Here is a 26,981-nt window from a genome sequence, read left to right as displayed (position 1 = left end):
TGTGGAAACCGTTAATTTAACGATAGACAATTTAGATGGAATAAAAATATCAAATATACTCCAGTCTAAAAAAGCGAGTACTAAATGACTTATTGTTAACCAGCAATTCCACATCTATTCATTTCACTGCATTGCACAGTAGCGAAGTTAAGAGTTAGGTAGATAGTGCAAAGAGTAGTACGTAATAGCGCGTTAGTGTTCGAAACTCATTGTACATGTCCTTAATTTCAAAATTACAATTTTTATTTTGTTAGTAGTTTTAAGTTATAAGTGCATGACCTAACGGTTATTTCGATGGTCATTAATTGTGCACGAGATAATTACATAAATTATTATTTAATAAATAGGCTCAATTTTATGCCACTTCAATTATTTTACTTATTCCAATAACCTGCTTCCTCTGTCTACTCAACCTCGGATATTATTCAAATCCCACAGAGAATAAGAGGAGTTAGTAAATATTTTGAGCTGGACCTTCTCCGACTGTTTGCTATCAAGGTAAGCCACGACCTAGCATCAAAGTGAGCTTAGCCGCGGATAAGTATCGCGGATAAACAAATCTATACACTTATTGATTCGCGAATAATATTTTGTCAGCTTAGTAGTTCAAGGGGATTAACCTGACGAAATATTAGACTGCTTTATAGAAAATTACTTACAGTGTTAGCTAGAATTCTTAACACCAATCATTATTATTCAGGGTGGCACTCCCCTGAAGAATTAATTATGCCTAATTAATTAGTAGTGCCTGGCGCCCAATAATCTGATAAATTAATTATCGTAACTTGTAGTTTATATTACGCCGAGAACCATGGTGATTGTTAGTCGGCAAAACACCACGTTACAAGATATAGAAGCATATTAACGAGTTTTCGTAGTTGGGAATTATATGAGTATCCAATGCTACCTATGAACACAAGTCATGTATGGATAATCAAAACTGCAAATCAACTGGAAAATGCACGTTATGTCATCTTAGCTTTTCAAACTAAACGAAAAAATATTTCAACAGTTTATGCTAGCGTATTCGATCATTGCAACATTAGTAACTTTTCCTCCACTCTCAATGTTATCCGTATGGTAATTTTAATACTGACATAAATAAGCATCAGTTTGCAATGTTGTATGACATGTATATCAATTTCCAAAAGGTGCACTATGGAAAAGACTTTGAACTGATGCTAAAAAATCTACCTTCATAGAACCAGTACCAATCATTGTCATTGATTGCTCTAAACAAAATGAGATATTGAAGAACTCTGCAGTGGATGTGCGCTTAAAGTTTGAAACAAGGAAAAATATTCCTGAAGGAATTTCAGCATATTGTTTCATTTTATTTGATCGTAACGTTCAATACAATCCAATAAGTGGAGATGTAAAGAAACTTATTTAGGAAGTGGAGATAGCTGTATTAAAGAAATGACTCCTCCTTCAAGGAGATCAGTAAGTTAGAATAAAGTACGTAGTAGATATGCAAGGAGCTAGCGATATTTCCACTTAACTGTGATGAAGAATCACTCGTACGATTATTCAAACCTCCATTTCCATAGCGAAGACTAACTCAAAAATGTAAGCGTCATATACTTTGAATCGAATTCTACTACCCTGGATTAAAATGGGACTCTGGTGATTTCAAAAATACGAAGAGCATAAATTTATCATCACAGACACACTCAAAAATGCCATAAAAAATTTCATTTCCAGAAATCTGAAAAAAGAGTGGTTAGGTGAAGGCCGCGATGCGTAGATCCGTCGCCGTGCAGAGACCACCGCGATTAACCCACAAAATTACCCGCGATTAACGCGCAAAATCGCATTTTTGTGCACACAATTTCAAGCGCCTGACTGATACAGAAAAAGACGGTTTCTTTTTCCTAGAATACCACCTAGAAGGTTTTCGAGGGTGCTCTTTCAGAATCTGGTACCAGTTTTATGTTAAATTGTCAACAACCCTATTTATTTTACGTTTTAATAAAAAGAAGACCCATTTTTTCCGGTTTTATTTTTATTTTTTCTCGATTATTTTCTGTTGTGGTATTCAAATCAATATTCTATCAACAGAAATCGCGGTACTGATGTTTGAGCTTTCAGAAACCGCCCGAGGAAATTTTTTTTTTCTTTCAGCATTTTTACAAAATGGCGGTTTTTTATGGCAGTGCTCTATGAAAGTTTATAATTTTTTTACTCCAAAAGGATCAACTTTACAAAAAAAGTTAGTACTATAAAAAATACTTTTAATTATTCAAAGAATACGTGTGAATTTTTTCAGAGTTGATTAAAAAAATTTTGGATTTTTTTATTTTGACCATATTTTGAAAAATAAAAAATTTACGTAAAAATTCTGAAAAAAATCCTACGAGCTTTTGACTAATTTTAAGCATATTTTGTAGAATAAATTTTTTCTGATCGGTTCATTTTTTTCAATAAAAAAAATTCTGAAATTTTTTCCATACTTTCATACGCGTTGTTCGAAATCACTTTTTTCCAAAATATCTGATGGTTTCATTATATCAGCTTGAAAAATACCAATTAGCTTTTGTTAAAATACATAAATGATGCTTGTAATATAAAGGAAAATCTCAGTAAGTCATTCATATTATTAGGCCTTTTTTGGAGTAGATTGCGGAGAGGTAAATACATTGATGGATTATAACTAATATTATCGGACTGAAAAGAATTGTCCAATATTTTACTTTTTAGTTTTTGATTAATTTGAAAGGTATAGCTGAAGAAAATTACAATGTCTAAAAGGAAAAGTGGTAATGTACAAAAAAGTCGTCGCCAACCTGAAATACAGGTTACAGAATGTGATGAATATTACGATGTCTCTGTAATACCAGACACCGAAGAATCTGGAGATTCTGACGATTCTGCTGAGTCGCACAGCGAGTCTGGAGGTAATAATGAAAGCGATTCTGCGGAAACAATAGAGCTTGGCTCTTTGGAAACTTTTAGAACAGTTATAGAATCCTACACTAATTCTCAAACAAAGTTAGAGAAAAATCACTTCTATGACTGGGTTGAAGGCGAAATTGAGTACAATGAAAGTTTAAAAAATGAAATATTATTAAAAGAGTGTGATCGCAAAAAAATTTTGAATAGTTCATTAATAGAAATTTTTCAGTTTTTTTTTCACTTGAAATCAAAAAACTGTAACAGGCTGCCGTTTAACCTGTAATTCCTCTTGAATATACCTATTCGATTGGCTAAACGACGCCTAGTTATCTATGTGCTAGAAGCACATTAACTCACCTTGTCCGGGAGTGCTCCTGCGCAGAGTTCTCTTACCGATCGAAGTTGGGTTCGCGAACTCTCCGCTTGGGGCGCTGGCGCGCTCGCTTAGCAGCGCTCCGTCGGCCGCTGCTGGTAACTCGGTAGGCGAGCCGCTTCTCACGTTGCCTACGCTATCCGTGCTGTATTACAGGCGCGTTCGAATTGAACGTAAACAATAACACGGTTCCCGGACAAAGGGAAGACAAAACAATACGATCGTTAAGTATAAACCACTGACCACTTTATTGACTTGAATTGAATACAAGGGAGGATGTTGCCGAGAGACTCACGCACGCGAATTCGGATGACAATACGCACGGGGAGAGAGAGAGAGAGAAAATCGCGATCGCCGCGAACTAACCGCTCGCACGCTTTTTATGATTCACCGCACTCGCTGTGCAGGATCGCACGCTAATAACAATTAATACGGTTTGTCACCTACCGCGGGATTGATGGGAATACGGTGGCCAACCGTATCCGACGCACACGTTTCGGATCTGCTGCCTCTGCGGTTGCTGATCTGCTGCTGTGGCTCCGCTGTTGCTACGCTCGTGGTAGTAGGGGACGATGAGGTCGCTCCTGCAACTCCTGTATCCGGGCACGTTCAACAGTGCACACACCAGTCACTCCCCTCGCTCTATTTTCACTAATTCCGCTGCGCACCCTGGTTCTCACTCAAAGACGGTACACGTTGCAATTCGTAATCGCTATGATGTAGCCGGACTGAATGTCACAGTCATACTGGCTAGCAAACCCTCCCCTCCCGGTCATTGCCCTTACGCGCCCTCTCTCTCTCAAACCGATCGCGGCTGTTTTTGAGATCATATATGTGGCATCATGTATGGGCATCAAACAGTTTGAAATGATCAAATCTAAATTAAAACTCCATCATCCCGATGATGAAAATAAAGAAGACAAAGTTTGGTGGGTCAGAGCTTTTATAAATATTATGAGGGAAAATATTATGCAATTTGGGGTTTTCTCTACAGCGTTATCAATAGATGAAATGATGATAAAATATTATGGGCGATGTTCTTTGAAACAATTCATCAAATCAAAACCAATTAGATTTGGAATAAAAATGTGGGGTCTTGCTAGCGCTAACGGATTTTTATTCGATTTTGATATATTCTGTGGAAAAAATGGCAAAAGCAATATTCTACCTAAAATTTCTCTTGGTAGTCGTGTCGTAATTCAAACATTGGAACAGTTTTTGTCCCGAACTACACCACGTAATATGCAAAAATACCATTTATATTTTGACAACTTATTTTGTTCTGCAGATCTTTTGGTTCATTTAAGAAAACTAGGATTGTGATGTACTGGAACAGGTAGACAGGACAGAGTACCTGTAAAGCATAACATAGATAAAAAGAAAGATTAACGTGGAAATTATGAAGTACAGCACGATAAGAACAGCGGTATCAATTATATCACAGTGATGGGTTCTAAGCCAGTCTCAGTATTGTCTACTGCAGCTGGTGTAAATCCCACTGGTTCTATTGAAAGGTACAATAAAACTGAGAAAATAAAAAAAAAACTGATTCACCAAGAGCGTTTTGTGCATACAATAGTTATATGGGTGGAATAGATATTCACGACCAACATTGTAATAAAGTTCTACCTCTTTTCAGATCAAAAAAGTGGCCTTGGGTAATTTTTCTTAGATGCATCCAATGCTAAAAATTGGCAATTACAAATGCTACAGTTTTATTGAATACTGCAATTGAAAATAAAAGTAAAAAAATTGGAACAAAGGATCTTATTTTAGCTGTTGCTAAGAGTTATCTGAAGGAAAAATCTTCAAAAAAAAATCTTCACATTGCAGAACAAAGTCCCCATCAAAAGAATTACTCCAATCAAAGTTGCTCTCTAAGGACAAGAAAGATTTGCAAAGAGTACAAATTACATTTCTGCAAAAATTGTTTTGAATCTGTTCATATCAAAAGGTAATACATACAGTATTATTGCGAAAATATCTACAATTATAAAAAAAAAGAAAAAAAAAAGAAAACTGAAATAAAAAATTTTAAAAAAATTAATAAATATTTTTAAAAAATGATAATAAAAAATATTTAAAATTACAGTTTTAGTGATAAAAACTTTTATTAGGATTATGAAAGAACGAGAAAATATTATTTTTCTCAGTTCTTTGTCATAAGTTAATTCGCTGGAATTTTTTCAGAATTTTTACGTAAATTTTTTTTCAAAATATGGTCAAAATAAAAAAATCCAAATTTTTTTTAATCAACTCTGAAAAAATTCACACGTATTCTTTGAATAATTAAAAGTATTTTTTATAGTACTAACTTTTTTTGTAAAGTTGATACTTTTGGAGTAAAAAAATTATAAACTTTCATAAAGCACTGTCATAAAAAACCGCCATTTTAAAAAAATGCTGGAAGAAAAAAAAATTTCCCCGGGCGATTTCTGAAAGCTCAAATATCGGGACGGTGATTTTTGTTGATAGAATATTGATTTGAATGCCGCAACAGGAAAATAATCGAGAAAAAATAAAAAAAAAACCGGAAAAATGGGTCTTTTTTTTATTAAAACGCAAAATAAATATGGTTGTTAACAATTTAACATAAAACTGGTACCAAATTCTGAAAGAGCACCCTCGAAAACCCCCTAGGTGGTATTTTGGGAAAAAGAACCGTCTTTTTCTATATGAGCCGGGCGCTTGAAATTGTGTGCACAAAAATGCGATTTTGCACGTTAATGGGTTAAGGTGACCCAACGTTCCTCACTGCAAACGATCGGACGACCTGTGCTAAACGTCGCAGTGAACTGATAACGGAAGACTAAGATCTTAATAATTTGAGAAAATATCTGCCTTAGACGTTCCTGAGAAAGTGACCCGGATGTCACATAAAAATTTTTGGAGGCCCCGAAGGGATATGTTGGAGAAAAGAAGCTTTGTGGAATACTAACAGTCTTATAATTTCCTGCCTTCTTGTTATAGAAAATAGAATTGCTTTAATAGGAAAAGAAAATTAAAACGAAAGTAAATTAACTCTATTGAAAAATTGCAAAGATCTACTTGGAAGTTTTTATTGCAAATTAATAAAATTGAAACAGTTAAAATTAAAAATCATTAAAATTGAAACATCTGAATCTAAAATAAATTAAAAGCAAAAATTAGTGAAAATTATTACATACCAAATTTACTAAAACTGAAAATCAATAGAAAAGTGGAAAAAATATTATTAGAAATTAATTGAAAGATAAACGTGAAAAAAAGAGAGATATTATTTTTAAAAATTGAAGTGACTAAATATTGAGATAGAAAATTTTCATACTATTTGAAAATTTAGACGTTGAATGGAAAATAAAAAATTAAATATTGAAATTGAAAGAAATTCATAATTATAGAAATTGAATGAATTTGAAAATTGTGAAAAAATTGAAAATTAATGAAATAAATTGAAATTGAAAATCATTGAATTGAAATTAATAAAAAAACCAAAAGTTATTTAGTACTGAACTTACAAAAATTGAAAGTGAAATATCACTGAACATTATTCAAGTTGCTGAAATCAAATTTATCAAAATCGGAAATTATCAAGAAGGAATTATTTTTTATACTATTGAAAAATTTAGTAGAATAAATCTAAGTTAGGAGTTTGTTTAAAAATTAAGATTAAATCTAAAAAAGAAAAAAAGTATATTAATAATTATCAACGAAAAATTGCTCAGTAAAAATCAATTAGATAGTAAATTTAGAAATCGATAATTGTGCGTTAACAATCTAATCTTTTTCTGCTTTCTGTTATGCCACCTTTTGTAGAATTTAGCAGTGTCTCATACGACGTAATAGATACGGTAAAACAAATAGTGGAAGATATTTTAATAATAAAAGAGGATCAGAATTCGGTAATAAATCGGGTGAATAATCAAGGTACTGATATTACAAAAATTAATCAGAACGGTCGTAGTCTAAGTACACGTGTTGCAAAATTAGAATCAGAAAATAAGGATAGGATTAACCAGATAGCTAGCTTAAGACATCTCTGCGTTAACCTGATCGAAACAAATACAGCCCTAAAGAAACAATTAAAAAACTTGGAAAGCGATCAGAAATCAGAGAGAAATTAATAACTAAAAACGCGATCACGAACAAAACTTTAACCGCGAAAATCGCGGAGTTAACGTTAAAGTTAGAAAATTATGGCCCTAAGAATGATGCTCAAAATGAGAGGACTCAATGAAAAAACCGTAGCCGACTCCTACCGCTATTCCAAACATTACACAAATTTTTAATCAAGTAGGAGGAGCTATGTTGTATTCCGTGCTCGATCTCGCCATTGGATTTTATCAAATTAAGATGCACCCAAAAAACACACATAAAACAGCGTTTAGTACCCCTTTCCGTCATTACGAATTTGTGCGTATGCTATTTGGTTTAAAGAATACACCTGTAACCTATCAACGGCTTATGGATACGTTATTACGCGGGTCTCAAGGCCTCGATTTGTTTGTTTATCTTGACGATATACTCATTTATGCCAACAGTATTGACGAACACGAGCGAAAATTTAAGTTACTAGTTGAGCGATTAAGGGAAGCGAAACTAAAATTACAAATTAATAAGTGTAAAATCTCATGCGAAAGGTTAGCTATTTAGGGCACCTTATAAGCGAAGATGGCCTAGAAGTAGATCCCAAGAAAGTTGAAGCCGTACAAGGATTTCCAAGACCAAAAACCGTTAAAAATGTTCGTTAATTCTTAGGACTAGCTGGCTACTACAGACGCTTCATCAAAGAGTTTGCCAAGATAGCTAAACCATTGACTAAATTATTACAAAAGGATACAAAGTTCAAATGAAATGAGAAAGCTGAAAATGCATTTGTTAAATTGAAACAGATGTTATGTAACGCACCTTATTTACAATTCTCCGGTTTGTCTAAAGGGTATAACATACGCACCGATGCCTCTGGGACTGTTATCGCTGGAATACATCCCAAGGCCCGCTTTCATTACTTTTACTATTTTTATTATTTTTTACTACTTTTATTATTTTTATTGTTCTTATTATTTTTATTATTTTTATTACTTTTATCATCTTTATTATTTATATTATTTTTCATCGTTAATTATTGTTATTTTTGTTGTTTTATCTGTTATTTTAATTATATTATTCTTTATATATTTTAATTTTTACTATATTTTACATATTATATTCTATTTTCATTTTGCATACATATTCTTAGTCTTCTTACTGTTATTGCCATTGTAAATTCGCTGCTCACCGTACATACAACTCACGCATTTTCACCTAATTCATCTTCTTTAAATAATTAATTGCGTTACTTTTTTTTCTTGCATCTCTTTTTGTCATTTTTAAATTTTGTTATTGTTTGATTTGTACATTTTCTAAACTGTCAGACGGAGTTCCACCTCATTGGCGCAACAAACTAACTAATCTAATCTCTCTCTTCCGCGTCATCTCGATCGCTCCAGCCGTCAGCTCAGCCCGTATACAGCACCTCAAAACAAAAACTAAGTAGGAGTATGCACTTACACACTCTTAGCTTGGCGCGGCGCGCGGACATTTGCGAGAGCCAAATGGACGAAATCGGCCTAGCCGAGATTCTCCGTTACACAAGAAAGACTTAAGCTTTGCTTATGGAACATTTCGCACCATAAGAAACTAGGGTAAAGTCTATCTTTCCTTAAGTCCAATTAAATAATCATAGATATATTTCATTTATAATTTTATTTCAAACTTAATATTCATAAGAATTTTTAAAGTTAAAACGAATTCTTACTCATTAACGCGATAGACCACGAAAGTACGAACAAAATTATAAATAATAGGTGATATTAACATCACATTTTATGAGTTGAATATTGTAAAAATCAAAAATAATTTGATGGACAATCATTACCCTTTAGACTTCATTTTGACATGTATTTACGATCTTATTAATACTTAATATTTAATATATTTATATACCTCTATAATAATAAAAATAATAATAAAAATACTTTTAATGACCAGTCAAGTACTATTTCATTGCCGTGTAATAGACAAATTTTCAGTTCCTGTAAAGTACCATTAAAAAAAATATAACATTCATTGTATTCTACTTAATAATAAGAAATTTAACAAAATAATAAAATTAGGTAAAGATACTTTAGATAAATAGTCACTTACATTACAATTAAATGTATATAATACGATATTAGCAAAAAAAAGATACTCGAAGAAAAGAATACAAGAACATAAAACTACGCCTATAGAAAAACTATTATACAATAAAACAACAGAAATGGATCATATTAACAAACATAATAATATTAATAGATAAGAGGGTATACAATTTTTGAGTAATGTAACAGGGTGTGTTTTTTTCGCTCTCGGTGCGATTAGCCTCGGTGGGCAACGAATCGCTCACTAGAGGTGGGTCGTTCGTCACCTCGGCTCCATCGATGGTCGGCGTAGTGCCATCCTGGGGCATTTGAGTTGCGTCGATGTCTTTCGCTGGTGTGTCATCAGGACCATAATATGGTTTAAGGTTTTTGGCGTGTACCAATTCCTCAATTTCTTGCCGTTTGCGCTGCGTATGGGAACACATTCTACCCATCATGTGAACAAATAGATGAAAACGAGTACATATTTGTGTCCTCGAGGACTGCAAGGAAACAGACCGGCGATGTCGCCAGCTACTACCTGCCATGGCGTTGACAAAGCTTGGTCTTTCATCATCCCGCGTGGGAGCTGCTGTTCGACCTTGCGATGTTGGTATACTTGGCACTTTCTGACATACTCTTTGATGTCATTATACATGCCTGGCCAATAGTAAGATCGGACGATACGGGCGAATGTTTTCTCCCGGTCTACATGGCCGGCTGTCTCCGTATCGTGATTCTCAAATAGAATCCTCTCACGGTCTTCGGGTAGCACAGCCAACTTCCAGGCATCCTCGTCGTCGTACTCTGTGTGATGATCACTAGTAAGTCGTTTGACATACATTACCTTGCCGCCGACCTTCCAATCAAGATATTTTTCTGGATTGGTGGCGACATTTTGGGATTGATTTTCATACCAAGTACCGCTCTCAATTTTGGATCGGTCTATGACACCGATCTCAGCTTCCGTGAGCTCAAATGCGTGCGAAAACGCGTCAGGCACAACTATGTCGACTCCTTTTCGATACTCAGTTTCAAAAGTATGATCTTGGAGCTGTAGTGCCCATCGAGCTAATCGGCCCGTTGGATTTTTCAGGCTATAAAGCCATATCAAGCTGCGGTGGTCTGTTACGACTTTGAATCGATAGGCTTCTACAGAAGCCCAGGTTGGCAACTATAGCGCTGAAGTAACGGCAACACAGCAAGCAACGTTACAGGATACCATCCGTAAGGTCTTGTCCCAGGCCCCCGCGGGACTAGAATGTGCTACAGGGATCGAACACGAGATTCGCGTTAGTTAGACAAAGCCGATAAAGCAGCGATATTACCTAGTATTGCATAAGGTCGAGCAAGAAATATATAATTTGGTAAGGGAAATGTTGACCCAGGGAGTTATCGAACCGGCTAATAGTGGCTAGTCGAGCCCGGTGGTAATGATACGCAAAAAGGATGGTTCATACCGATTTTGTATTGATTTCTGGAACGTCAACAAAGTCACCGAGCCAAATGCGTACCCCTTACCGTTCATGCAAGATATATTGAAACGCTTGCAAAATGCGCGCTATATCTCCACCTTAGTAACACGTATCACCCAATTCGACTCAAACTGGAATCTCGATCTATCACTGCTTTCACCGTACCAGGGTTGAAGCATTTTCAATTTGTGCGAATGCCTTTTGACCTCTCGTACGTAGGTGCTACCTTCCAGCGGTTGATAGATAGCATGATCGGTTCCGAGCTCAGCGAATTTCGAGGATCATTTACAGCATCTAGGGACCGTCGTAAATATATTAAGACAAGTTGGACTCTTGATTAATCGAATTAAGAGCACCTTCTGCAAAGCAGAAGCTAAGTACCTGGGATTACTGATTAATCAAGATGAAATCAGGCCCGATTCTGAGAAGATCCGCTTTATTATGGAGTACCTCGACCCAGAAATATTCGACAGCTGCGAACTTTCCTCGAGACCTCGGGTTCCCGGAACCCAAAGGACTATATGTGCTAAAGATGGACAATGAGGATCGGATTATCGAGTACGCTAGTAGGGTCCTTAATTCCGCTGAGCAAAACTACTCACAATCAGCTACGGAACGCGAATACTTGGGGGTCGTATGGGCCATACAGATGTTTCTCCCTTATACACGGTGATTCAAAAACATATGTAACTAATAATTCCATTGGATTCGTCTCGAAAAATTAATTTAGAATTGTGTTCTTAGTTTTTCGATTAAATAATTAGGTAATTAGATAATTAGCTTCAAAGATCGGCCAATCAGCGCACAGCTTTAGAAGAATGGGCGCTTGGTGGTGAGCGCGGAGCAGTGAGGGAGGGCCAGCGGCGCGCGCCGCCGCTGATTGCAAGCGGTGCTCAACCCAGTCGTGCAACACGGAGCTCCCATGTCTACATACTGATATACGTATTCATTGATTGAACGCGTATCAATAATAAGAACGGTTCAATACCGATTGACTAATAACAATGATGCACGTGAAAGCTTTTGTGTTTATTTTGCGAAATAGGTTATTTAGTATCCGTGGTCGTCGAATTCAAACTCGCTGTCTTATTTAAGAATTATGTTCATTTAATGCTGAAAATCGCTGTGATCGGCTACTACATCATTGCTTTTTTTTGCGTTTGAGAAAATTGAGATCAATAGGTAGAGGCGTACAGTGTGTTTCCAATTAGCTTAGTTATACGTTTTTTTAAGATTAAGAAATAAAATAATAATAAATAAATACTGACAATCCTCGGCTGAAAATTCCCATGTGGGAAATTTACCCCTGATGTGTCATCACACTTGAAACAAAGTCTCAATTCGCGTGTGCGAGACGATTTACACTAGTCACCACAGGAAATCCATCCTAAAATTTCTCATGCGTGCGAATCGTATCACATCTGAATTTGAGACTATGGGTAAGACTCTAATAGGGTCTATAATAGAAGGAGCTTTAAATCTCCGAGAAAAAACGCGTTTTGGCAAGTAGGCGGCTCGTAAACAAAAATGCTGTCGCTACGATGGCTTGCAGTAAAACGGCGCCTCGAATCGAGTAAGTGAAATTTGAATTTCAGTAATGATCATTAGTTATGAAATTATTTCCAGCACATAATAATTATAAAGAAAATATCGCAATGCTGAAGACTAGATCTACAATACATTGCGCATTTCTGAAACCACGTATCAATTTGATATTAATTTTATTAGCACAAATAAAAATACATTAGTGATATTATCAATCTAACGAGCAATCTACAATTATCAAAATAGTTAGGATTATTGTAGAACCCATTAGAACTTTGAGTCGTAGTCTGGGAAGCGAAACGCTTTTCATAAAGTGCGTAAATGTGTGTACATCAATTTTTCTAAGTTAAATTACGAATTATAAATAATAAAAAACTGAAAATTATAAAAGTCGTCGCCACTTTTCGGTGAAAAGAAATTCCAAAAACAAATTTCCATAATTTCTTTTAAAATCAATCTCTCGTTGTCGCTGTTCCGCATGGTAACTTCATCGTTTAAAAAACCGACATACGAAAGAAGATCCGTAATAAGTTTAAAATTATTATTTTAAATTATTATTTAAGTTTATTTTAAATTATTATTTTCATTATTATTATTATTATTTTAAATTATTATTTAAGTTTATTTTGAATTTAAAATGAGCAAAAATCTTATCACCGTCGATTTTGGCTCTGAAAAAATTTTGAAAGCAGCAAGTTGTATCTTGAAATGAAAAAGGATACCGATTTATGCGATTACAAAGTTCGGTGTGATACTTTTTCTTGAGCTCACAGTCAAAAACTAGGAAATTCAGTTTTTCGCTTTCAGCAAGGTCGCGCTGGCAATTGTACGCTCCACAATTGTTTTTCGATCTCGAAAATGTGTTTCCCATTGTATTTTTCATCGCTGAACACGAATCTAAAATTAAATTGTTTCGATAACTTAAAAGTTCGACAAAATTTGATACGCGGAAACAGAAAAAGTCACCCTACTGTTTTCACGTTTCCTGGACGCGAGTTTGAAGTCAATTGTCATCACAGCTGTCATGACAACTGCTAACTGTCAAACTGGCAATTTAACTTTAGATTCGGGGTCAACGACAAAAAATACAATGGAAAAAACTTTTTTGGGAAAAACATGATGCTTTCAAAATTTTTTTAGAGCCGAAATCGACGGTCATAAGATTTTTGCTCTTCCATGATCATAATAAACCACAGTGTGGCCTCAGAAAATCTGCGAACGAAGCGAGGCTCAAGTAAAAATTCTGATGACGCCGAGGTTTAGGCGAAGAGGGCAGACGTGCGCTAAGCTGCTCTGAGAAAAAAGTCACATATAGCAGAGGCTCGGGGACGAAAAGAAGACGAGCACGGCGCGGCCTTAGAAATAGGCAGGAGGAAGCTGGGACTTGATTAAGCAGGGCAGACGAGCGCAGTGATGACTGAAAATGCGACAAGCGAAGTAACGGCGCTGGGAAGATAGCAGACGAGCCCAGTGCTGTTCGGGAAAAGTCAAAGGAGCTGAGCGCTGGTTTGATAAAGGTGGACGAGCCGAGTGCTGCTTTAAAAAGGAGCGGACGAGCCTAGTGTTGCTACGATAAAGGGTCCAGTGCGGATCTGTAAAAAGGCAGATTAGCGAGGGCAACGTTAAAAAGTGTAGACGAACGAAGGGCTGCGTCTAAAAGAGCAGACGGGCAGAAGGCTACGTCCAAGTAGGACGGCCGAGCGGAGGGCTCTGTGATGTAGGGCAGACGAGCAGAAACCTAAGTCACAATATGACGGACGAGTGGAGGGCTGCGTCCAAAAGGGCAGACGATGAGAGGGCTATGTTAAAATAAGACTGACGAGTGGAGGACTGTGTAAAATAAGACGGACGAGGGAGGGCTGCGTCCAAAAGGGCAGACGATCAGAGGGCTATGTTAAAACAGGACAGACGAGCGGAGGGCTGTGTAAAATAATTAACTGGTAAAGGATGTTCTCGGAGTAAACGACGAGAAAACACCATAAATAAGAATCGGTATCTTCGGTATCAACAAGAAATCTGTTTTTCGATTTTTGTCAATAACGATAAGACGACTAGTAGTTAAAAGCAGTTGGATGCCATCCTTATGGATTGGTTTTGTTGTTCCCTGCAAAATCGCATGGTAGAAGATATTTTTTAGTGTTCTCCTGAAAGTTTGCATGGTACTAACACACACGCTATGTATTTTGCTGTACGTTCTACCGAGTCGACGATTTACTTCTTTGTCTGAAGTTGCGGTTAAAACTGCATGTACAAAAACTTGGACGCTAACGAGAAATTGTCAACTCAGTGACTTACTTTTGTAAAACGTCAATCGCATTTAATAAGTTGTTTTCGGTTTCTCTATCGTTGACCCCTGCGTTGACGGCGAGACTCGGTATACTTGGAGAAACTTCGATGATTTTATCATCAAGCTCTACGAGATTGTCGAGCGCCAATGCTGCCTGTGATGCGAGGATAGCTTGGATGTTGGGCAGCAATCGTTAAAGCCAAAGTTGACGTAAGAAGTTATCTTGCACAATGGTCTCGCCAACGAGAGACCGTAGGTGACGGAGAAACTGCGACAGTTTGCAATTGTCGAGCTTTTCCTCACTGATGAGTTGTCGAATTCGTTGTTCCTCAGATGCAGGCAAACGAGTAATTAATTTTGTATGTCAACTTATAATTCAATACAAGTGTAACTGGAATGGAAAAATAACTGGAACATGACCCAATGAAATGTTGTTACCTTGTTTGTGATATTACAGAGCTGAAAAGAGGATGTAATCTCGTTTGACGATGAAAAATCCAATTTTGATGTTTTTTTCGGTTGATGTTATTCGATGCGTTCGTCGTCGGGGTCAGCAATATAGAAAATATTGCGTAGCTTATGTGAATAATAAATAGAGTCGTTATTTTCTATTTAAAAGAAGGTTGTTTATTTGTATGACTATTAATAATGAAAGCCGTTGACAGACTGAAAGTAAAAAATAGTTATTCGAATAATTAAGCGTTGCTATGCAAACGTTTTTGTTGAACTGTTCGAAGTTCAAATGTAATAATTCAAATAATCACCACAAGTTTGTAAAATTTATTTTCTCTGTTTGACACACTATATATAACAACTGTATGTATTTATTTGTATTTTAAATTCCATGAGTTGATTTTCGAATATTTGAAAACTAATATTTTTTACCGTACACAACAGTGAAATATATTCAAAACAGCGATGTAGAAAAAGAAATCTCAGATACCAGAATAAAAATATATTAGAAGAGTAGATTTGGTTGATTAATGTATCGATTTTTAAAATGCATATACGTAAACAGAAAAACTGATGAAAATAAGCTGAGTAAACTTCCCCACTGAAGGCAAGCTTCAATAGTATTGGCTGTGTAATACGAATGGTATAGGATATTCATCACTGAGTCAGGAATTTCGTCGATTCCAACTTCTATCCAAAGAACTGGTAAAATCGCACCATCTTTCAACCGACCTAGAAAAGGTACTGCATCAGCTTTCCGGACTTCCATATTTATCTGAACCCTTGACCAGCCACCTATCGGCACTGCCAATCGCTTTAAACAAATTAATCTATTAAATATAATTATATAATGCAATATTTGTCTTGATATAGTATGAAAATTTATTTTTAGATAATTGTATCTAATCCACATAATTTCAATGATATCTAATGTATACAATATTACATATATCTATGGTCATTTTTTCATTTTATATCGCATGGTAATCATAATTTCAATAAATAGAATATTATTATTGAGTAAGTAGAATTTGTATTTTACTTAAAAGATTGGATAAATTTGATATGAACTGGATTTTATTAATTAAAAGAAATACAGATACACATATTTATTTATAATTTCAAGGTCAACTATTGTTATGATTCAAAGACAGTATGGATGTGTAGGTGTATAATGGAAAAGTATATGGAAAACGACACTTTTTCAATTTGTCAAAAATAAATAACATAGAAAAAAATTAAGGATATTCATGAAATTTTGACATGATCAAGTTTACTTAAATTTGAAGCAATTGTCATATTGAAAAATGCATCATCGAATACCTCGAAATGATGTATTGTCAAAAAGACTCTCAAATCGATATCGCGGTTCAGCGCCAATTCACTAACTCATTTTGATATTTTCTTCGAATCAATATGATGAATTTCACCTTAATTCGATCAAAAGGCTTCGCCGAAAATCAGAGTATCTGAATTTATTGTGCGACGACTCAAACTATTCATCTTAATCAGCACTTTCGAAATATGACTGGTGTTTTTGTTCTCCGATCTTGAGAGAGTTCACAGAAAGCCCAAAAGTTGATATATATTAACTCAAGAATTTGTACCTAAGAGTATTTGGGGTCGTTGAATACGAATCCGTAATCAGATTTTCGAGATTTAAAATGGCGGATCCACTATGGCGGATCAAAATGGTTGAAAATCGCCAATTTCTATTTTCTTGGTTATGAACATAAATATGGAGATTTTCGGGGTCGCTGAATACAGATCTGTAATCAGATTTTTGAAATTTAAAATGAGGGATCAAAATGCTCAAAAATCGACGAATTCGATATTTCTGGCTGTAATCATGTATACAGGGAGATCTCTGCATATCCAAAAGGACTGATATTTAAACAAGAATTCAAGGTGCGTTTTTTATATTTGGACTAGCGGATCCATTCGTTAAAGTATCGAGCGACCCTTATTACCAGCTGAAAATAGAAATTATTAAAGTCGCTAGTCCAAAATATCAAAAACTCACCTCGAATCTTCGTACAGACAACTGTTCTTTTGATATTATTACGAGATGTGTAGAGGTCTTTCTCTATACATCGTTCTAACCAGAAATATGGAATTTATCGAATTTCGATCATTTTTGACCGCTACATTGGAGCTGCTATTTTGAATTTTGAAAATCTGATTACAGATTAGTGTTTAGCGACCCTAAAAACCTTAAGGTATCAATTTTGGAGTCAATATCTATCGAAATAAAAGATTGGTGCATAAAAGCCTAAAAAATTGGGCGGTACGATCTGACTTTAGGGTATTCTGTGAGTCTGTCAAGATCGGAAACTAAAAACACCAGTCATATTTTGAAAGTAACTAGTTTAGATGAACAGTTTAAGCCGCTTCAATATAAATTTGGATGCTCTGAATTTTAGTCAAGCCTTTCTGTCGAATTGACGAGAAATCCACCATATATTCGAAAAAAAAATGGAAATTAGTTAAAAAATTGGTACTGAACTGCGTCGCCGATTTTCGAGCCTTTTTAGCAACATTTAAGAGTCTTTGGGGACATTTAAGGTTAAAAAATTACAATTGACATTCTCTATTTATTCGTTACTAAATTTTCTAAATACCCTTAAACTAGTAAATTATCAATTTTTTGTGGTCCTGTGTGATTGACAACTATGCTTTTATACTTACGTTGTGAAATTGATTTATAAAAATTACAATATCAATATTTGCATATTTCTACTGCTATCTTATTTATACTTTCAATCTATACATTAAAACCATTCGGAATAGATAATTTATACTGACATATTATATTTGCCCTCGAAGGCGCAAGAATGTTTGTCGATGTCGATCTTGCATGCGCACTGCTACTGGCTCCTCTGCGATCCCTGTTAAAATGAAAAAACGTGTGACGTATCTTACGTTATCTTCTTGAATAAAAACGTCATTTTGCTCGCAGTAAGATGACGTTTCTGAAAGAGTGCGCGAAATCGCGATTTCACAGGCACTTCTTTAGGGTGAGTGTGCCAATTACGATTCGGCGGGGAGTATGGTTGGGCAAGGTAAAACGAAATGACTAATGCATTCCGTCATTGGATACGTCAACGTTTTATTGAGTAGAATGGAAAAATCAGATATAACAGATAATGTTTACATTAATCGAACTGAGAGAGACCGTATGAACGTCGAATCGCGGTCGAAAGAGAAAGCTGTAGCTAACGTGAGCCAATAACGTGTGATCACGGTACACATTTGCGGTGGAAATCAGGCGCGCACACTTCCGACTACGTGCTGGCCAGCTTACTTGGTTTTCGATGTCGGTAACCTCGTCCTCTCTTTCTGCTCAACCTTCCGGTTCACCTTTAACTACGCTTCCTTTTCAGGTCTTTATTTTTTTTCTCCTTGATTTGACAATCTCTAGGTTGTCATATATCGATGCAGCTCGATCGTCGGTGATCGAACGATTGATTAATTCCTCGCTCTCTCTCTCTCTCTCTCTCTCTCTCTCTTCGCATACGTGAGCTGCCCAACCAGCCGATCACGAACCGATCTGTATCGTCCTCGCTCCCACCAGTCGTTACTACAGATAAACGAGCACCCTTAATGAACAGGGCTCATTACAAAGCCCACAACATTTTACTTATTCTCGTTCATACATACTTTTGTCTGTATTGAACATACACTGCCGTCCATACTTATTTTCCCACCCAGAGAAAAAATTACATAAAATTAAAAGCTTTGTTACTAAGGAAGTATTCATCCTATAGAAGCCTCCAGGAGCTCATTTTATAGGCTCTGGTGAGTACTTTGAGGTACATTTTTTGAATCGATTGAATCTATCTTTTTAATCGATTCATAATTTTTTTCCATGTTTTATCAATACATAAAGGTAAGTAAAACATCAAAAATGTTTTGCCTACTTTTAAGTCTGAACATTTTTATGTGATGTAACGGAGTGGATTAACTGGTACAAAATGGATTTATTAAAGAATAAACTCCGACGATGCAGAGCTAACCGCCACTCCGTTAAACACGTATGACTACACGTGTATTTGCCTTTACGTTTGATACTTTCATTCCGATGTCTTCTTTTCAACCGAGTTGAACTCACCTTAAGTTACCTGATTTGTGACACTCGATATATCTTAGGTGTAAGTCACCTCATGTTTATTCCAACTAATTCCCTAGATAAAATCGGTTTAAAATTCAACCGATGACGGATCCGTTAAATTAAAAGGGAACGAAATCCGTTAAATTAAAAGGTAACGAAATAACGATAAATGCGACAAATAAAATCAAGATCATTTATGTTTAATAAACTGCAGTCTTCGATGGGCAGAAAGACTTAGGTAAGCGAATAGAATTTACAATTTTCAATAATACGGAGAGAGAGAGAGAGAGAATTCAAAATTCGACCGCGATAAATAACGCTCGGCGTGAACACACAAACGGTCGCGGTAGACAAAATATTTTTGTAAATATTTTGTCTCGCACAAAAAGGGAGGTGCACCTACCCTGCGGTGCAATTACGGTGATCAGCCGTTCTCAACAAGCAGGCTAACCCGCCTAACCCTGGGAACAACAAGTTTAGTCGGTTGTGTTTTCTTAAAACAATCAAATTCCACACCACAACTAAACTAACCTACCTAACTCACCCAAGCCCTAAAAACCATCCCTACCCAAACCACAAGCAGACTTACCCACCTAACCCTGGGAACAACGAATTCAATCGTTTTTTTAATGAAATATTAGAAATTTCCTTGTATCACTCCTTCATTGTATACCTTATAAACCACTTAAGAATCCGAATCATTGAACGAAGAAAGAGACGTCGACCACGAATACGCCCCGAGAGATAACAGAATGTCAACAATTAGGAAGTTTACACGGCGTCTAAGCTAAAAAATGGAAAATAAGCTTTCGTTAATTAAATGAAATAAAATTGTACGTAATCTTCAATAAATCTTGAATGAATCTATGAATAAAGCCTTGAAAAATGGATAAAAAAAGGAAAATAAGCTTCCGTTGTTATTAACAAGTTTGCTTAACTTGGCTGGCTACCAAGTCGGCTACTCAAAACACCTCATTTTTTTATTTCAGATTTGGAAAGAAAGTTAAACTGGTCACTCCCACATTGTCTTAATTCATTAAGGCCCTTGCCAAACCTGGGCAAGATAGCGCCAAACTAACTATGCCAATCGTAGATAAATCGAGAAAAAATACCAATGTTTTTTCTTTTGCCATTTACAATTATTTATCAAAAGTTATTTAAACAAATTATCGAAAGGTAATCATTTGAAGTCTGACAAGAAAACGTTACATACGTTTCTTTCATATTTTACCGTAGAATCAATTTTTGAAAATAATTTTGTAGGAAAACAAATTATTTTTATTCTCTTTTTTGGTGTGATTCCGAACAAGCCTACAGAGTTTCAACTAAATCGGAAAAAAACACTTCTTTAGTATTATTTATGGAAAAGGTGACTCGTGAACAGTCCTTCTCAGGATAGTTCACGTGGAAATTTCTTAGGGTCTAGCGACTCAAAAGGGCCAAATATACCAGATTATTCGAGAAACAAAATTTTTGACATTCTGTCATCTCTCGGGCATGTCAAGGCCGATATCGTGCTGCAGCAAGATATTACCGTCAAAATTACCCAGGGAGGCTTCGGTACCCAAACCACGTGAGAATCTTAATCATTGAACGAAGAAAGAGACGTCGACCACGAATACGCAGAAATCGTCGTCGCATTATGAGATAGAACAACGATGATCCACGAATTCTCATTGTTTTGGCAATGGTTGATTTGGATCATCATATCTCTTTGCGTGAAATTCAGAGACATACTGGAATCCTAAGAACAACATCCGGTAGAATTTTGCGGCTTCGTAGATTTCATCCGTATCACATAACTTTGACTCAAGCTTTGATGCCAGATGATCTCCGCCGCAGACTCAAATTCTGTAATTGGACACAAGGAAGGATTCGTGAAGACCCTGAATTTTTCAGATACGTAATATTTTCGGACGAAACTACATTTCATAGTAATGGGCAACTCAATCGGCATAATAGTCATTATTGGTCTATCCAGAACCCTCATTGGGTACGTCATGTTGATAATCAGCATAGATGGAGCGTCGTAGTTTGGTGCGCTATAATAAATGGTTATATGATAGGATCTTATTTTTTCTTTTCCTGTTCTTGTCGAATCCATGAAAAAAAATTATTATAAAAAAATTATTATAAAAAAATTATTATAGAAAACAATAAAATAGAACAAAAGTCTAGCGAACAACACTCTACTCATAAATGTCAAACTACACCTGATCTTGGGAGGGCCCTGCTTCCGGGTTGCCAGAGCTCGGGGCTAACTCGGCGGAGGGCAGATCGACCACCATCCTCTGCGACTCTAACACGGGAGGGGTACGGCGGCGAGTCATCTCCTCATCCCTGTGGTTAGAGCTAGAGGCCCGATGCTATTCCCGAACATCGCTCCTCATCTGCTCAACAAGAAGGTCGCCTTCAGCCTCATCTTCACGCCGAGCGGCTTCTATTTGAGCCCGCTTCTTTCTTTCTTCCCGACACACCTTCTTTCGCCTTTCAGGCGCTGCGTCGGTTGCGGCCATCCCTTCAGTCGAGGGCGCCGGTTCTGTGTTCGCCAGGGACTCGAGTATCACCCGAGGTTGGAGAGCGTCGGACAAACCAGATATGTGTACGGGCATAATGCCCGAGTTACGAGCCTCCTGCACTCGAGTCATAATATATGCTCGATATGCAATCGCACACCGCTCACAATTGCTCACGGACACATCATAGTGTCCACAATTGCGGCAGAATACTCCTGTATTGGCCACTTCTGGAAACCACGACCACGGATGGGAGCTAGCTCTGCAATTAAAACAGAAATACGGCACAACATCCCGTTCCGCGTCATACGGTACCGGGGCCAAATCACGCAAAAAGGTGCCCGTCAACCTGTTGCCTCGAGCATCCGTCCACGGCTGCAGCCCCTGCGGCGCAACAGCACGAGCCGAAGATTGGGGCAGGAAAGCCCGCGGCGAAATCCCGCTTGCTCGACACGGACAGGTGCACACGGCCTGCTCTCGAACTCTCGTCCAGGTTTTCTCCGTAGATTTTTCACGCTCCGGGATTTTCACCGGCCCTGGTACCGAAGCAGATCCACCTAATTGTCGGACAGGCTCTTTGGATGGAGCGATTATGCATGGCTGGTCCCATTCGAGCTGAATGTGATATGGAAAGATTTCCAGGGTAGGCATCGCTCCATCAATGGTACGCACTCAGCGTTCTCCACGCAGCGCAAGCTCTAATCTAGAGCTGCGCGCGACAGTCCGCTTCTCGTCTATCCTTCGCTCGGTCACCTCCTCGTTTCGACCAGAGCTTTCGTCTGCGATTGCCTGAACAGGCCTTCCCGGGCGTCTTTTTCCGGTAAAACTCTGCTGTTCTTCTGGGAACTGGCGATTATGGCCGATTGTTGCCTGCCACCGCAGTCGGCTACCTTTTGATGGTCGGTTTCTATGCTTAGCTCTCGGACTGAGGGCCAAATCGATATCTTCTTCTTCCGAGGCCGATGAACTTGTCAGAGTGCTATCTGAATTATCGTGCGCGCGCATCTCCGACACGAGGCCAAAACTAATACTAGCTTCTTCTACAGCTCCAATTGAGACGGCCACGAGACTTGATCGGCTGTCCATCCTTTCCACTACTCCGGCCGAGCTAGGGTGCGATGGAACGCAATCCTGCTCTAAGCCGGGAGTCGAGGAAGCATTCGCCATCATTCTCTCTCTTGCTGCCGCTCTTCTTTCTTCAACCGTCTGTCCCTCGTTCAGCGGAGAGAATAGATTTTCTAAAGAGAAATATGGACCTCTACGGCGTCGTCTCCTTCGGCCCGTACCTCTCTGGGCTTCCGCCACTCATCGGCGCTCATCCTCTAAGTATCCTGCTGGTAGAACATTCGACACTGCAGGTGGCTGCCGGAAAGAAAACCGCGGATCCAAGGCTTGGAGATGGAGGAGCCTCCACTCCAATGGGCCAAGAACATGTTCCGCTGGCTTCACCGGGACCAAAACCTTTGCCACCCCCACAGGCCTTTGCGTGCCCTCTTTTTCTTCGATAACTTCTGGGAGCCCGTTTGTGAATCCTCCTACTGGGATCTTCGTCGTTCTTTGGTCAGATGCCTTTTTCAAGGGAGCATTCTCAAGATTTTCCATCTGAGGGACAGCTCCAGTGGAAGGAGCTATTGAACTTCGTAATAGAAGCTTCTCCAAGCAAAATTTTAAACCAATTTCAGAGCCAACCCGTTAACAGAAGCTTCTCCAGCTCGTCCTCCGCTGCTACTCTGTCCACCTCCATAGCGATAATCTCTCCCGTGTTCTGGATTCCACCGGGGGTCAAGAGCTCCGGCTCAACGAGGACAACGCGAAGCACAGAACGCTCGCCCACTACGGCAGTTAATACCGGCGAAATTGGGGTTTCTAACTCTTCATCCTTCCCCTCCCGAAGGATACCTCACTGGGACGATCCCCCAGGTCGGACGGAGCGAATTCGCCGATTCAGCCCCGCTCACCTCCACTCCGAGCTCGAGCGCGTCCATCTGACCGTCCGACGCTAAATCGATAGGACTTGCGTCCCCGGTCGCGACCTTGGTTGTCGGGGACATCGACTCTTTCATTCGCTGCCCACACAGCATGAAATATTTCAAGATGAATCATTTGAGAAATATTTCATTGAAATGTTCCTGAAAAGTTCCTCGAATATTGCAGTCATATTTCAAAATATTCCTCTGAAATATTTAAAAGAAATATTTTTAAAATATAACTAAAATATTTTGTGAAAAGTTTTCCAGAAATATTCAAGACAATATATCATAAAATATTTCTGAAAGGTTACAGAAATGTTTTATAAAAATATTGAGAAATGTTTCAAAAATATTTCGCCAAATCTGGCTGAAAAGAGTTGTAAAATATTTCCTAGATCTTTTTCAAGAACTTTTCGCGGAAATATTTCCTGTATATTTTCGGAACGCTTCAATGGTAGCTTGTAATTTGCTTTCACAAAAAGTTTCGTGAAATGTTTTTGAAATATTTCTCGAAACCTTGCTGAAAAGAGTTGAAAAATATTTCCTAGATCTTTTTCAAGAACTTTTCGCGGAAATATTTCCTGTATATTTTCGGAACGCTTCAATGGTAGCTTGTAATTTGCTTTCACAAAAAGTTTCGTTAAATGTTTTTGAAATATTTCTAGAAGTAATCTTGTATCGTTTTCTGAAAGCTCAATGTAATATTTCTCGAAACCTGGCTGAAGAGTTGTGAAATATTCTCTAAATCTTTTTGGAAAACTTTTCGCGGAAATATTTCTTGTATATTTTCGGAACGATTCAATGGTAGCTTACAATTTGCTTTCACGAAAGGTTCCGTTAAATGTTTTTGAAATATTTCTAAAAGTAATCTTGTATCGTTTTCTGAAAGCTCAATGTAATATTTTTCGAAACCTGGCTGAAGAGTTGTGAAATATTCTCTAAATCTTTTTGGAAAACTTTTCGCGGAAATATTTCTTGTATATTTTCGGAACGATTCAATGGTAGCTTACAATTTGCTTTCACGAAAGGTTCCGTTAAATGTTTTTGAAATATTTCTAAAAGTAATCTTGTGTGGTTTTCTAGAAAAAAAACATATTGCTGCATCCAACGATTAGAAAATACCTTAGATTAGTTGAAAATAAGTTCAGTTAATAATATCTTGATATGACTAGATAAAAAATATGTTTCATCGGAACCAGATTTAAATTTTTCAAAAGTATCAAAACTAAATTATTTGTAAATTATTTTGGAAAATTGCGTATAACTTTTGAACGGATACGAATTTTTTAAAATTTTTAAAACGAAAATGGAATCGTGTTCTACGGAAAATTTCCTAAAAGAAAAGTCACTTTGCAGAAATTTGATTTTTTTAACCTGAAACTACATCTGGCCCCCTTAAAATTAACAAATTAAGTCAAGATCCAGAACTTGATCATACACTTTTACGTATTTATTTCTGAAATTATTTCAGAAATTAATTTAAAAATTAAATTATTTCTGAAATTAATTTAACGAACTTCTTTGAAAAATTTTGAACATATATTAGTAATTTTTTCCCCTCAGACCTCTTTACGGAAGTAAACTGACAGGTGCGTAGGCATTACAAAACTATCGCCTGGTGGCTTTCGTGAAATCAATTATATGCAGTCGAGTATTGTAAATTCTGAGTGTAACTGTTCAGCTTCAAATATAAGCTAATTATGTAACTGCGTGTCTTATAAATACGATTTAAATACTTCAAACAAGTGCCATAAAATGACGTTACGTACTTACGAACCGGTAGATAAAAATTAATTTATCCCCGTGTATCTGAGCCCACTATACAATTGAATCACGCAAGTAACTGCAACGGTAGTCGATTCAATTAATCGAACCGTTCGCGATTCTGATTTTCGCGCGTTAGTTCTAAGTATTGAGAGAGAGAGAGGGGGCGCGCGATCTTTAAAATTAGCAGTTACGTCTCAGCTGTTGTGACAAGTAGATATCGCCGAAGTTATTTTCCAAGGATGGAAGTGTCATCCAACAGGTGGCTAGGTTTGGGAGATGGTTGCTGGGTGAGTACACCGCCACAGATTTTCAAGAGACCACGCACAGCAAAGAGGTAGCGGGGCGCAGGAGGCGATCCCGACAAGCGTGGCTCGACATAGTCTGTGACGAGTTGGAAAACTCCACCACGGATGATAACAGCGACCATCCCCTCAGGATCATCAATAGGGGGGGAATATCATTGACTGACATGTCAAGGACATTCACCTGCCCGGATGAGGACTCTGAGGGTGAAGACAGCCGCCAAGAAGAGGATGAACTCATCCAGAAGGCCCTTAGTACGCAAGAGCAGGAGAAGGAGGAGAGGAGACGGAGCAATCCGGACCCCAGGTCGCAGGAATCCTGCACTCGGAAGGAACCTCAGGAAGAATTATCCTTGAGTGAAGCCTTCCGAGAGATAGAGTATCTGAAGGAGGGAATAGACCATAACCAAAAGTTGGTAGGTCGAATCCTAGAAACCCTTCAGACTCTGCAGGGATTACAGGTGTGTGCGGAGCGCGAGGCGCAGGACATGCGCATACGAATTCGAGAGCTGGAAGACGCAATGCATGACATGGCCAGTGCTAACCGTTCTTCTCAGCGTGACTCGGTTCAACCGCGCTCCGGACGTAATGTGGACTTTCAGGACACATACACCTGTCACTACGACTCGGGGATTCCGGGGAGTACACCGGCTCCTCCCAGACCAATACCTAGGAGAAAGGACGTCACTACACCGGAAGTCCTCCAACGAAGAGGAGGTGAAGAGGATTCGGAAGTCTATGGGAGATCCGCACCCGTTCGACAGAGGAGTCGAAGCGGATCATCTGGCACCGGACATCAGATATTTTCAGGGCTCTCCACAACCCGAGATGTTGGGAAAATTGTCCGCGGATGGAAATTGAGGTTTGCGGGCAGTAGGGCACAGAGCGTAGATACGTTTCTGTCGAGGTTGGAGGATCTGCGCGTAGGTGCAGGACTAACTGACGACGAAGTGCTTTGTTCCGTATCAGAGATCCTCGAAGGTAACGCGAGGACCTGGTACGATAACAACAAGTACCAGTGGCTCAGTTATGACGAGTTCGTCGCGGACGCCCGGGATTGGTTTGGCACAAGTACGCAACAGCAACAAAGGCTGTTGCAGGAAGTCCAGAACCGGTTCCAGGGAGAGGACGAACTAGTGCGAGACTA

At 37.8% G+C, this 26,981-nt stretch overlaps 1 protein-coding gene across 4 annotated transcripts in view; it reads right to left on the bottom strand.

The window, feature by feature from the left end:
- LOC131669695 (lysosome membrane protein 2-like) overlaps positions 1–26,981 on the bottom strand; it is a 193,838-nt gene that overhangs the window by 80,259 nt on the left and 86,598 nt on the right. The window contains exon 4 of one of the 4 annotated variants that reach the window (XM_058944769.1): positions 15,347–15,982. The exons of 1 other annotated variant lie outside the window; for it this stretch is intronic. In XM_058944769.1, coding sequence (XP_058800752.1) covers positions 15,674–15,982 — 309 coding nt within the window. In that variant the 3' untranslated portion in view covers positions 15,347–15,673. Of the gene's footprint in view, positions 1–15,346; positions 15,999–17,982; positions 18,057–26,981 lie in introns of those variants that run through there. 2 more of the 4 variants (XM_058944787.1, XM_058944795.1) reach the window with 2 other exon arrangements.

The sequence above is a fragment of the Phymastichus coffea genome, unplaced genomic scaffold (assembly GCF_024137745.1).
Source record: "Phymastichus coffea isolate CEN01 unplaced genomic scaffold, Cenicafe_Pcof_1.1 PCOF00008, whole genome shotgun sequence".
Classification (NCBI taxonomy): domain Eukaryota; kingdom Metazoa; phylum Arthropoda; class Insecta; order Hymenoptera; family Eulophidae; genus Phymastichus; species Phymastichus coffea.
Note: the sequence above shows the minus strand (reverse complement) of the source record. Positions and strands in the feature narration are given on the sequence as shown.